The sequence below is a fragment of the Fistularia commersonii genome, chromosome 4 (assembly GCF_037954325.1).
Source record: "Fistularia commersonii isolate RoL2024-O1a breed Wild chromosome 4, RoL_Fcom_v1.0, whole genome shotgun sequence".
In the NCBI taxonomy this organism is placed as follows: Eukaryota; Metazoa; Chordata; class Actinopteri; order Syngnathiformes; family Fistulariidae; genus Fistularia; species Fistularia commersonii.
Window position 1 is genome coordinate 7,827,202 of NC_141287.1, and position 13,757 is coordinate 7,840,958.

The following is a 13,757-nucleotide window of genomic DNA, read 5'->3' on the forward strand; positions in this document are numbered from 1 at the left end:
ATAATTTTGTATTTATAGTCTTTAGATGCATAACACTTATTTTAAGGCAAAAAGTAAATAGACAGTAAGATTTATACAAGAATTTGGCCATAAAACCTGGTTTCGTTGGTGCTGGATTTATTTTGCACTCTGAATGCGAACTGGTGTGTTCGAGTAGATTTAGGGAATTAAGAAAATGTGTGAGATTGTAAACCAAAGACATCATTAAAGACACGCAGATGGAGAGCGGGGCTGCTTGGGACACAACAGGGGAAAATAGAAGAGAAAAAAAAAAAAGAGAAAAGAGGAAAGCTTGATGAAAACTTTGCTTATTCTTTTTGCAGAGAAAGGGAGAGCTAGAGAGAGTTGGGTAAGGGTGGTGGGTGTGTATGCCTTCCTCTGACCACTCCCTCAAAGTTAGAGGTATAGAACGAGCAGGAGAGGAGCAGCCTGCTCAATCCAGACGTCCAGTTCTGTGTGCTGCACTAGTCCTGAACCACCGGCTCAGAGAAGTAGTCCAGCCACTCCAGAGATATCTAGCCTGCAGCTGCCGCTCCTCACTCAACCTGTTACCAGAGATACAGTCAATCAACACAGTAACACTCAGCAACCACCTCTTATTTCCACGCCTCACTTCAGTTTTTAAGTCTGTGAGGTCCAGACCACAACAGTTTGCTACACCTAAGCCTTGCAGCCGACCGCAGCGGTGATGATGGGCAGGATGCAACAGCATTCCTGCAGCTCTCTGGTCCTCTTCGTCATGGTCTCCGTTGCAGGGATGGTGCTGTCTGTTCCCTCCTCCTCACACAGAAGCAGAGGTGGGTGATACCTGTGTCTGTTTATCTTGGTGTGCATGTAAGATGATTGTTGCATTGGCTGAAGCTTGGTTTCCATGGTGAGTTTCTCCTCAACCGCATGCATCCAAGGCAGACTGAAGACTTCCAACTTAGTGTTTGCGGTTTGCTTGAACATTAGTTTTCTTTTCTGTCTTTGTTTTCCCTGGGATAATCGGACGCCTTTCAAGGAGTCTGTCATTTATCTTTGCCAAACAAAATGCTGCGATCCGCAAGTAAATACAGCACATCCATGAGATTAATGTTTTTCAGAAGGAAGAAGACCAGCTGAAAAAAATTTATTTTATTGTTAGCAGGGCCGCTTCTTGATTTGAATATAGTTTCCTCAAACAACACAAATAGATCTTTAACCTTGCTTTAACAACAAAGTACAGGATTGGGTAGAAATAAGCATGTGCAGAAAGTTACATGGGACTCAACAGTGCCGTCATAATGATGTCGCTCAGTAATTGGTAACACACATGTTTTCTCTGCTCAGAAAACAAGTTGCACCCTCAATAAAACTTTGTTTTTCCATCCCCTTGGGTGAGAGACGCTCCTTCAAGTAGCCTACGCTCCTTTATGTCATTTTTCTCTTAATGTTATTTGAAATTGAATTTTGGAATAAGAATAATTGTCATTGAAATTGTAAAATACTTCACATTTTCCCCTTCCAAGCTAAATATACTAGAATCCAGAAAGGCATTTGAAAGGATTCGGATTCTGATGGGTTTGAGTGTGATTTCTATAAACTGCCAATGAATTCAGTCCGTATGATGATCAAAAGAGAATCGTCCAGCTACCAGTTTCAAACCCCCCTGATTAAAAACTGTGTGAGCTCTGTTTTTACTACTCTTGTGGTTAATCCACATTTCCCTGAAATGAGGTGAGCAGTCACAGTGAAACAGGTCGTTTACTGGAAGTGTTTCAAGATTTATGTCATGACCTTTCTGCAAAGTGATCTTGATATTATCGATTAAATTTGTCGATAAATCACCCAAGCAACGGATGAAACATGTTGTTGCACTCGAGAGTACGTCACGTCGCGTCACGTCACGTCACGTCACGTCACGTCACATCACATACATGATCATGCACAGAAGTAAGAAGACAATGCTTTGTGGATTAGGAGTCACATCTATTTACAATTCTGATTTAAATTAAAGTATGTCCCGCTGAAAGAAAACCAGTGCTCGACGAATGTTTTTCACACTGACCACTTGTACACATGCAAACAGGCATAACTCTGGCTCTCTGACTCAGCCTGTCATGCTCTATTGTGTGAGTCAATCTAAGGCATCCTTTGAAGACTTTCATGGTACTAAACATGATTTAAGGTGAGTAGACTGGAGTCAGTATAAAGAATTCACAGTGGAAAAGGTTTCTTCCAGCGAGTAACTTTGCTGGCTGAACTGGCTGAAAAATCGCAGTGTGCAGGTTTGGAAGCGAGATGAGAGAAGGATATACATTTTTTCTCCAGGAGGAAGAGGAGAAGAATCTCTATACCTCTGCTCTCTTGTGATCAAACACCTGGTTTAATCATGAAGTATGTTAAGCAATGTTGCATGTTATTTTTTCATAGGTTGTTAAAGGATCAGTATGTAAGTTTTACTGGGTGCTGATGGTGATGTTTGACTCTTGCATGCAACAAAAGATCCTCAATTTTTTTAACTTATTTAAAAATTTAATTAACTAATTATTTTAACATCCTTTTATTGCTTATGTCTATGTGGCAAAATTTGAATTCTCTCGAAAAAAAGGTTTATGCAACCAATTCTGTCACGAGACACTAACTCATCCAAGCTACTACTGCAGGATGAAATGTGATTAAAATGTATAGATGCTTTGTTTGTCCATAATGTGGCCGCTTCGAATTATGGCGGGATCCAATGATGAACGTACAATAATTTTGTCAGTTAATAAATAAATACACAAAAAACAGATAGATAAATAAATGTTAGTCCCTCAATCCTGTAGTTCATCTAATGACCAGTAGATGGCCCTTTTGTAAAATCAAATCTAATTGCACAATACGCGTAAAATAAATTCCACACTGTCACTTACAGACAAGGTTTCATATATCTGTGAACATTCTGAAGGCCTCCTTAAGGACATCATTATTTTCATTAGCAAATAATAGTTCCATTTAGACCGGGTAGAGAGCCGAGACCTTGAGTTTCTGATCGACAAGTTGCCCGCAGAGCAATTTTTTGTCTTGGAGCTTTTTCAATATGTATCAATTTCAGTCTAAATACTAATTCAAATATGGTAATTTATGATTTCACAAAAAAACCAAGATGATGAAAGAACAGAAATATCCAAATCACTACTGGACAACTGCAGACAACAGGGTGGCTGCATCCACTTCATTGGTATATTTTACATGGTCTGACAGGTCTATGTGTTGCAGCACGATCCAGATGTATTTCCTATTCACATATATGTGTTTTCAGGTAGTCTGATTTAGTTTACATGAGTATATAACCATAAGTGAATTATATTCAATGCAAGACATGATTTACCATCAATCCACATCAGGAGGATAAAAAGCTTGGAAACATAAAGGGAGAGAGAGTAAATTAGAGGACATAGCAAATGAAGAAAAAAACATTTTAGGAAGTTGAAAATGAATCAAGTTGATGGAAAGATGGCCATTGACATATAGGATGGGAGAGACTGAGTGGAGAAGAAGGATGAGATGGCTCGGTGCCACGAAGGGAAGAGAAAACAGCTGTTGTTCAGTCAGACATAACAGAGGACGTAGTGTGGGAATGCACAGACCACTGATGATGTGGCCAAAGCTGGAGGGAAACTTGGGAATAGAATCCCAAGCGTGGTTCTCTCCTGCAGGGCCACAAGGTGAGGCCTTCTGGCTTCCAGTAATGTAAGACTGGGAGGTTGGGATTGTTCCTGGATCACAGAATCTCCTGCTGAAGTCGAGTAAATGTTCAGCAGGCTTTGTTGCACCTTCCCAAAAGCTCAAGGTATTCTCATTATACCTAATATGGGCCAGTTCACCGGCAAAATTATCTCAAAGAAATTGGCACGGGACTCAGAGAGACTTTCACACTTCATTGCCTTAAATGAAGGTGGCAGTTTCACCAAGAGCCAAAAAACATCTGTCTCTGCGCCAGATGAATCGACCCTCATCTCCATCTCTTCCCTTCCCTGACAGAAACCCGAGAGGTGAAAAATATTTTGTACCAGAGCAACATGAAATCACCTTGACACTCAGAACATCCAGGACAGAAAGTTAATACACAGTATATAGTTGAGTCGATGCCACCTACAGTCAGCTTAAATGATTCAAGAGGTTGTGGGAGACATACAGAGGTTGCACGGAGACATCTTGCACCAATATGAAGAGATTAGGTCCTCATTTGGTTTGGGGGATTTAGAGCTCAGCTGTGATGTTCAGCTGCTCTGACATGACTTCATTCTCTGTCACATCCATCCACCTAAATGACCACATTGATTTCAACAAAGAGAGGAAAGTTCTTTTCCGTGGCATATGGCAAACAAAACAAGCCTTGTACTTCTCTTGAGTTTTTTCAAGCTCGACTTTGAATATGTATTCATTGTTTGTTATTCCACACCAATGTCAGTCCATTTACTTCCAAACTGTATACATTAATGGAGTCCTTGTCATCTGAATCAGGAGCATTAAGACAGTAGAGGATGAGGGACCTCGGACTCACGATGATTTATGGTTTTCTAATGTCAGGCTGCGAGTCAGCATGCGAAAAGTGGATGCCAGAGATGTATAGCTTACACTGAAGAGATGCATGTTTTGAGATTTAATTCCAAACACACATAAAAGTATCAGGTTGTGCTGTTTTTCAAACAAAGCGTGTGTGCTTGGCTGACATTAACCTACTCCCTTTCCCAGAGGATCATGCATCACTGCTGCTCTGCTGTGCCAATCCTGGGCTCCTTAGTTTGCGGTTGTTGCTCTGTCTTAAGCCAGCAGGATTACATCCCTGGCCATCAATCCAAAGCAGGATGATAACAATGGGAAATGTTATTTTGGCAAACTCCCAGCAGCAAAACGGATTACTTTGTACAGTAATCACCGATGAACCGCTCGTGTTGTCTTTGAATTCACGAGGAGAGAGCACGCAGATGTCACCGTGTTTTTAATAGTGGACATAAATCAGTATCTCATATAATAGTCCGTCATCTTTTTTTCCACCGTTAAAATGAAGCTGTATCCGAAATATGTGATGAACATGACTTTTCTCCATCCATTAATGTCTATGTCACAGAGCACATCTTATGTATTTCTGTTGGACTGAATGTGCACAGCGCCATATGTGATGGATATAGTGCTAAGGTTAAGGGTTTATTTATTTCTGTGTCAGTTAGTGAGGTTCTTAATCAAGAATTTGACAGAATCAGTCAGCAGTGAACTGCAGGCAGCAGTTAATGATAAACACAACTTCCATTACTGTTAATTTAAAAGGGCTTACTGCAAGCCCTGCAAACAAAAACAATATGTCATTGTGGTTTAGCATTTTTGTATTGGCTGACTGCATGTCAGGGGTTTCTTCTTGTACTCTATATATTGATGATCAAGCCTTTAACTGGAAACCTTCCCAGAGCATTATCATTTTTCCTTGGAAATATTGATAAGTCTTAACAGTTTGAAAGTGGTGTGTGGGCCAAATAGCTGAGTTTGGAGGAGTTGTCGTGGGACCCAGCCAGTGTTTGCTTGTACTGGAGTTTAAAAATACAATGCCAAGAGTTTGCTAATGTTTCCTACACTCTTAGATACCTCCCTCTGAGCCACTCACTCAGTTTCATTGGAAATATTGATGGGCGAAGCAAAACAAATGCAGTCTTGATAGGAAACACAGAGCTGGAAAAGCATGAGGGTATTTTTCAAATCCAGGGCTTCCCCTTCTTTCTCTCGAAGTGTCTGTTTTGGTGGCTGGAAGCTTCTGGCATTATTCCTCAAGCAAAGTTCCACTATTTCATTTAACACTGACATATGAGCCAAAGACATGTGCTTTTTGAGAGTATAGTACAAGCAATTATCCAGGCAGAAAGATCGGCTTTAAGCTCTATTTACGCATTTGTTATTTTCAGAATTGGAGTTCATTATTTTATGTATAGACCGGGAATGGATATTAAATTAAATCTCTGTTTAAAAAAAAAAACAAAACTCAATTTATAAAAGGGTTTATTAGACAAATGCAGTGTTAGTGCTGATCACAGTTTATAAATCCCCGGTGTGATCGTTTATTCTCCTTCAGGTCCACAGGCCAACTATCAGTCATGAGTCAGACTTTTGGCTCAACAGGCTCATCCAACTTATCTGTCTGATGTTGATTCACATCCCTGTAATAAACTAGCTAATTGTGAGCATGTCGAGCTATTGACCGCCATAGGCTACCTGGCCACGGCCGATTCCGTCAACTGCAGAGAAATAAGTTAAACATCCAAATGAAGTGACCTTGGACTGAATGGGAACTTGCCTGAGTGCCTCATCGCACTGAAAACTGCTTGTTTTTAACACATCTTCCGGAGCCCCAAAAATAGTAGTGTGCAATGTTTATTCATGTTGTTTGTTTTTCAGTAATTTACACATAATTTTGGACTTGAAAGTTAATTTAATTTGTTTTTTCTCTCAACTTTTTTTTGGAGGAAGGGAAATATAATTTCAAGAATTCAACGCAATTACAATTACAATTCATTACAAAACCGTGCGCCATTGAGATTTAGGCAAGTGTGGGATGAAATTAATAACATTATGCTCTAGTAGAACTTAACTTTTTTTTTTCAGACTGACAGCAAAATTCATCTACGCTATCATGATCTCAGAACATGTGCGCATTATCATGATCACAAAGGAAAAGGTTGTTTTCTCCTTGTACTGTTTGGCCAAGATCTGCATCACTTGCATCTAAAAAGTGTCAACAGGCTCTTTTGATGGAATCAATTCTGGTGCGGAATGTGAACTTTCTTATGAACTCACCTAAAAATGTATTGGTTTTTTTTTTTATACGCAACTCATTTCATTCAAAACTGAGGGAAATTATCCTTATATGGCTTTGGGTGCAGAGCAGCACTAGCCAACAGGAGCACCAAGTGAGTAAGATGACTGTACCTCTAAACTATTCTTCATATTTACTTTTAGAATTACCAAAAGGATTGCCGGCAAGTGCTACATCATCAATTGATTAGGCAAAGAATGATAATGGAGAAGGTCGCTGGGCAGAAAATGTATTCGCATTTTAAAATTGCACATTGGATGTAAAATAAGTCATAATGACATAGAAAATAACTGCCAAATATTGCCAGGTGTTGAGGATGTTAAGAAAGTGTTGTGCAAAAATTTGCATATCTATTTTTTTATTAAAACAATGACGATAAAAATTCTTGCAAAATGATGAGATTCAACTAAAATGCTGTTTCTGATTTTTTCTGTTTGAATGCAAGTATGTTCATCCAGGCCTCTATTGGACATTCTTTGCTGGTCTCAGACTTTCAGTAAGATATGTTAAGAGGTCTTCAATCACTGTGGTCAATTAATCATGAAAGAAAAATCTGTTTATGATCAAGCGGAAGATACATAGTGTTCTACTCTCTATAAAAATAATTTCTTACCCATTCAGGAAATACTATGAAAAACAGGCAGAGTATACTTCATAAAAGTGTCTGTGAGCCTTCAGTAAACCTCATTATACATTTCAAGCAGCAGCAACTCCGGTGTGACGGCACGTTCACTGCTAACTTTGACGCTCAGTGTGGGCTGGTACAGGTTGTGAAAGATTCAACATTTATTTGACCATGTAAATTATAAACTTTTCTATGTGGTTTTATAAGACAGAGGTGCAACTATTTCTAGGATTTACCCCTTCCTGGGAGATGTTTTGTTTGAGAAGTTTTCAAGCATTGGAGAAATTATTCTCCTAACTGATTGAATGACGAGCCACCAGAATCACTAGAAGTGATTGTGTTATTCTTACATAAAATAAACTCAGTAAAAGAATTAGGCTTTACTAATTCTGTCCTCTCCTGCCTCCCCAGTGAGAAACCAAAACATGAAAGTCCGCATCACTGCAACAGGAGACACCATCGTGATGAAGTTTTTGCGTCCCAACTTGGACACCAAGCTTGAGGGCTACATCCTGGGCTACGGCAGCAGCATGTTCTCCAAACAGTTCATTCAACTGCCTGAGAACGGACAGCCTTATGAAACAGAATTTGGTGAGACCGGCCTTCGACCTGATTGCTGTGAATTGTCCTTTGCCTCTTTTATTTTCTTTTAAAAGGCCGAAAATATGTTGATAACTTATTATAGCTCATTCAATTTCTAGATGCTGAGCCGAAGTACCTTATTGCTGTCCAGCCCATGCCAACCAATGAGGTGAAAAAGCAATGCGCAGGTAATGTGTCTATCGTGACTTTTAATGATTATTTCATTCAGATATGAAGTGAGGTTGACAAATGCACCTGATGCACATTAATTTTTAGGCAAAGTTGAACTGGAGAAGCCACTTCACTTGGTCATTGGTTCGGTGACGCCGACTTCAGTTCTCCTGTCTTGGGGGACGCTGCTGAAGACTCCCTACGAAGGCAACATCATGAACGACTGTCTCGAGGATGGGTAAGCCTTCTCTTTTAGAACTAGATGTAATACAGCATTGTGAAAAGAAACAGACAGGTCTGTGTGGATGGATGTGCAAGATTATTTTTTTAGCCTGTTTTATTTCATGGGGGCTGGATGTGCAGTCATTTAGGTAAGCCGAAAAACAGATGGTGGAAGGTTGAGTCATTCTTCCTCACGCTCTCGCTCTTACCCTCTCTCTGTCACACACATACACACACACACAAACACACACACACACACACGCTTGCACGCGCATGCACTAACTGACCTGTTCTCGCAAAGTTATCAGAAACAGTGCATTTCAGTGAATCAACAAACTCGTCATACACTATAATTTTCTGTATTTGTTTTTTTTTGCTTTCTAATTTCTCGACATCTTGTTGGTAATTTTTTTGTAATATTCTTTGTTTAAAGATTGAAAATGTTAATATTTCTGCTCTCTTCATGCTATGTTTTCCTGTGTCCCGGGCACAGACACTACACAGTGCGTTATCGGGAGAAGAACAGGAGATGGAACTACCAGACCTGCCCAACTAGTGACACGGTCATTGACAATCTGAAGCCCAACACTGTGTATGAGTTTGGCGTCCAGCCGAACTCCAAGGATGGCACTGGGACGTGGAGCAAACCTGTCATTCATAACATCAGCTCAGGAGGTGTAGAGGGTATGTTGTGCAGCAGTCTTTATTATAACTTTATCAGTACCGTACCTGCTAACTTGCAAAAAAAAAAGAATAATTTTCTTCAACATTAAGGTTATACACATGCAAATATGCTGAATATTTTATTAAACTGCAGGAATCTACATTGATACATGCAATTGAAGGTATTATGCTCATATCCAGCCAGCACTGGTCTTCTTGTCTTGTATTACTGCTATGTTCCTCAGGATACAAAATTTTACATTCTGGAATTTGCTGCTATACTATGACACCTCTCCCTAGTCATTGCTGTAAAAGAGTACTGCCAATACTCACAGAACCAGGAGTCCTCTTTTCAGAGTTCTCCATCCATCTGGCAATTACTGAAAGACAGTGCGGGAAAGCATTCATGCTGGCCAGCCACCCCGTGCAAAAGATTTTTTTTTTTTTTCCCAGTCAGTTTTCAGATGCCTCTGCTCAAAGAATAGGGTAGACAAACAGAATTGTTGACCCTAAGCACGAGACCGAAGTGGAGTCCCTCTATTTGGTGGCTGCAAAGGCAAAGCCCCTCAGGGGTCTGGCAGTGCTCCACAGACTGATTTGAGCTCAGGCTGTCGCAGCTCTGAAGTCTGGCTGTGGCTCTGGAGACCTTGGCTTTGGCTGCGTCTCTGAAGGCTTGGATGAACACAGCGACCCTGATTGCTGGGGTCCCCCTGAAGAATTGGGCTGGGGACAAAGAAGTGGAGACTGTGGCTTGGGCTGCAGCAACCTGAATCTGGGGACTCAATTTGGGCCAGACTTTTTTTTTTGTCAAAAGAGGAGAAACTCAAGGCAAATGTTTCTGACCACTGACTGGACATTGATTTTGTAAAGGGTGGCTGATGTGGCTCGCTTCCAGCTGGCTTGAGGCTGCGGGCTAAAACAGAGACTTCCAAAGAAAGAAGTAAAAGCAATGGGTTCGGGACAGTTAGAATCATACATTGTATCAGGGGTTACACTAGTAACATTGGAGGAAATCTGCAAATGTGACATTCTGAGCCATACCTCCTTGTGTTCAATCTCTGCAGTGTCATTCACTCCAAAGTATCATAAAACCCTGTTATCCATGATGTGGATGGATCTATCTTTCAAAATCAAGAAATCAAAAGAAACACTGTTTCTTAATTATAAGAAAAGCAAATGACAAGCAGGCAAATCTATTTATCCAGCAAAGGCTGGAATAAAAAAATATCATAAATACAACATAACATGGGTTGGGCAACATGAGGAACAGGAAGTGCTTTAAAAAACATTGTTCAAAACGGACAGTGACATTTGCAGGGTTTTATGACGTATCAGTAATAAGTAATAAGCAGTAATAAGCAGTAATAAGCAGATGATAGTCTTATGGAACTTTTGACCCTCACACAGGGATTGGCATTTGTAGGGATGGTGTTAAATAACTAACTTATCTTTTGACTAAAAAATAACTTACTCTGTAACAGCTCACAATGAGGTCGGAAGACTATCTTGAGCAAACAGACCATGAGCTCTGGAGAGACATTTCTTTTGACATTCTTAAAATGAAACATTTTTTTTGGCACTTTGTCCACAAGAACTGTATTCCAGAGAAGTGAGGTATTTCTCATTTCTTGGGATAATATTTCCAAAAATCAAACTCCAATTAATGCCAAAACAATTTAAAATTCTTACTGACGACATAATCGCTTTATTATTATTTGTTTGGGTCAGCTTCCCCGTTAACCCTTGGTTTCAGGTTATTTATGCAATATTTTTTTTTTACACGTATGTATTTCTTATATTTTGTATATCCTTTTTCCGGTATATTTTCTCTAAATCCTGTCAGTCTGTCCTTGAACAGATCTTTGGCTATTCAAAAATGTTTTTAAAAACTTTATTCCCATGAGAACATGATGAAATACTAAGTGGTTGTAACAATGGTGACATCAACTTCAGAGTATCATATAAACCATTTGAATAAAACAATGAGATACTGAACATCATTGAACCAAAAACAATCTAGTTGTTTACTCACAATACACCACTTAGGAGGCAGTTCATTTACCCCCAAACATAAACCCGACTTGTGTTTGAAATGAGGTGCACTTCCTTCAGTTTCTATTAGTTCCTCTATGTAGATTCATTAACGATTTATTTTTTCATCCTCCGAAATCTTGTTTTGTGTTTCCAGAGAAAGTCATCAGGAAAATCTTCAAACGCCCCATCAACCTTGTGGTATGTACTGGACACATTTCATAAACAAAACCTTATGTCATGACATTTTGAGTAATTGCAACTTCTTATAATATCTTATTACCCTTTGGTTTTATTGTATCAATATAATGATACAGGTGTTTTCTTTTTAGATGTTGAATGAAAGAAGTGTGACTGCAGAGAGATTGGAATGATACAATTGGCCTCCCAATGTATTTTTTTTTGTTTTTTTTTTGTGGACTTGGAACAAGTAATATCCTTTAGACACTTTGTTGAGAAACAGGTATATGTATGCCATTCTCAGGGTTGTTTGCCTCATTAGTTTTCCATCCAGCTGCAGAATGGAAAGAGCATCAGTGGAGCCAGGGCAATTCCAGCCAGAGGAGCAGTCTGTAGCTAGCAAACTTCACTGTCCTGTGAAAAATAAGAGACGAAAAGAAAGATGAGACTGCTGGAAAACAGAAGCAGAGGGAAGGTGTGGGAATTGTTGCTTGATGCAAGTAGAAAGATGGCATACGTTATCCAACACTTCATATTCGAAAATGATCACCTGCATAACCTCCAAAACAATGTTTAAACAGGCTTTTCCGTGCCTAGTTTGCCAATTGACATGGAATAAGAATTCAGTTCAGTTGCTGTAAGAATTCAGTGAAACACAGAAAAGGGCCTTTGTAGAAGTACTTTTACTTATTGCAAATTTCTAATTAAGATATTCCTCTCTTTGTGTTTTTGTCTTTGTTTTATCAGAAGCCACTACCAGGGCCAAACTCTTTCCCCTTTGCTCCCCGCCATGGTAAGATAGTGGAGACACTCTGCTTTTATATAAATCCCTTGTTGAATGTGATTTAATTCTTTAATCGAATTAATGAAATTGTATGCTCTATGAATTACAACTGACCAGAAAAGTCTCTTACAGCCTCTCTCTTGGAATCCTCCACAAAGACTCAACACTGGAAGAATTTTGTTGTTAATCTTTTTGCAGACCTCTTCCTGTCCAGTCTCCCCTCCTTTTATTTCACAATCCCCATTCTCTCCTGTTTGATTTCAAATTCCATTGTCAATTAACACTGTATCCGTGAAGATTCAGCGCATTAAAAGATGAAGAAATCAAGTGACTAAATCTAACCTGCCACAAACATTATTTATTTGCACAACTGAAACATTTTTTCATCGGTGTAAATGTATTCAGTCTCTTACCTTCGGTCATACTATGTCTGATATGTGTTGCATAGGAAATGTTTTGCATAGGAAAAAATATATATGATAATCACTAGCATTCAGAAAAATCTACATCATATAAATGAACTTGATTTCACCCATTTGATGTATCTGAAGTAAAATGAATTATTTCTTTAACTCATTTCTTTTTCAGGGCCCCGATGGCATTTCTAGTGTGTCACATTTGGCGCTAATCTCTTCTCCCCTATTTTTGTCAGTTTTCCATAACAGGACCAAAGGCAAACTACCCACTCCGCGGAACATAACCCCAAAGACAACCATTGGTAATTAATATTCTGACCAAAATTTCAGTCAGTTACACAGGTCAAACTTAAAAGAAATTCTTCCAACAATACTGCTTTACATCTCTACCTCCTCCATGCAGGAAATCAGATAACTGTGTAAACATGCTATTTTTGCACAATACGAAGGAGATGCAGTATTAAACCGTCTATCAGTTCTATTAATGTACACTATATTTGTCAGCTCCAACCACAACTACTAGACAGGAAAAGCTGTTGACCCCCGGACCGACAGTTCCCGTGATCACCAGACAGCCTTTTGGTAAACAGTGAATCCCATTTTTTGTTTTTTTTTAAAATATGTATGGCTTTCATTATGGCTGTGTTTGGGTTGTCTGTAATAGTGAAGATGTCAGTGCTCCAGTAGTGTATTTAGAAATGCATGATCAAGAGTAGCATGCAGTCTGAATCCAACTTGGCCTGATAAATCAGTTCTTTATTTTTCATTTTCTTATTATGGCAATGTAGATAGCTTGACATGCATGGCATTTTCATTAAAACAATCAGATCCAATACTCTGATCAAAAAAAGAAAGGAAAAAAATTGATTTCCCAGTGCTGTGCTGTTCCATACATTTGTGTAGGATTTAATGTAAACACAGAGGCTACAAAATAATAACATTTAAAATCTAGTTTACTATAGCTGTGGAATAGGAGGCATTTTCCAAATAACTTGTTAAAGAAACTTTCAGAATGTGACCATTCTCTGTACTGGTTCTGTGATGACCATGAGCTTTTAATTGATTTATTGACTGAATTTCTACTGCTATGAGTCCTTAACTGACTAAATGGTTCTGTGTATGATGAGTACTGTAGACACAGAACAGACTTTCCTGTTGTCTTTATGTCTTGGATTTTTGATAGTGGCCGACATTACTGGCATATGGACAATAGCAATGTAACCGTACAACTGCCCACTTAACACTGTCTGGTGATGCTTCAGCAAATAGTGCATT

The 13,757-nt window shown here is 39.1% G+C and overlaps 1 protein-coding gene across 8 annotated transcripts in view; it reads left to right on the forward strand.

The window, feature by feature from the left end:
* The first annotated feature begins 422 nt into the window (after positions 1-422).
* The window catches only part of abi3bpa (ABI family, member 3 (NESH) binding protein a), a 30,092-nt gene continuing 16,757 nt past the window's right edge, over positions 423-13,757 (forward strand). For 3 of the 8 annotated variants that reach the window (XM_086145054.1, XM_086145055.1, XM_086145056.1), the window contains exons 1-7: positions 432-797; positions 7,845-8,024; positions 8,135-8,203; positions 8,292-8,424; positions 8,902-9,092; positions 11,260-11,303; positions 12,030-12,075. In XM_086145054.1, the coding sequence (XP_086001180.1) occupies positions 689-797; positions 7,845-8,024; positions 8,135-8,203; positions 8,292-8,424; positions 8,902-9,092; positions 11,260-11,303; positions 12,030-12,075 (772 nt within the window). In that variant the 5' untranslated portion in view covers positions 432-688. Of the gene's footprint in view, positions 798-7,844; positions 8,025-8,134; positions 8,204-8,291; positions 8,425-8,901; positions 9,093-11,259; positions 11,304-12,029; positions 12,076-12,718; positions 12,785-12,986; positions 13,065-13,757 lie in introns of all 8 variants that reach the window. The other 5 variants (XM_086145049.1, XM_086145050.1, XM_086145052.1 and 2 more) reach the window with 4 other exon arrangements.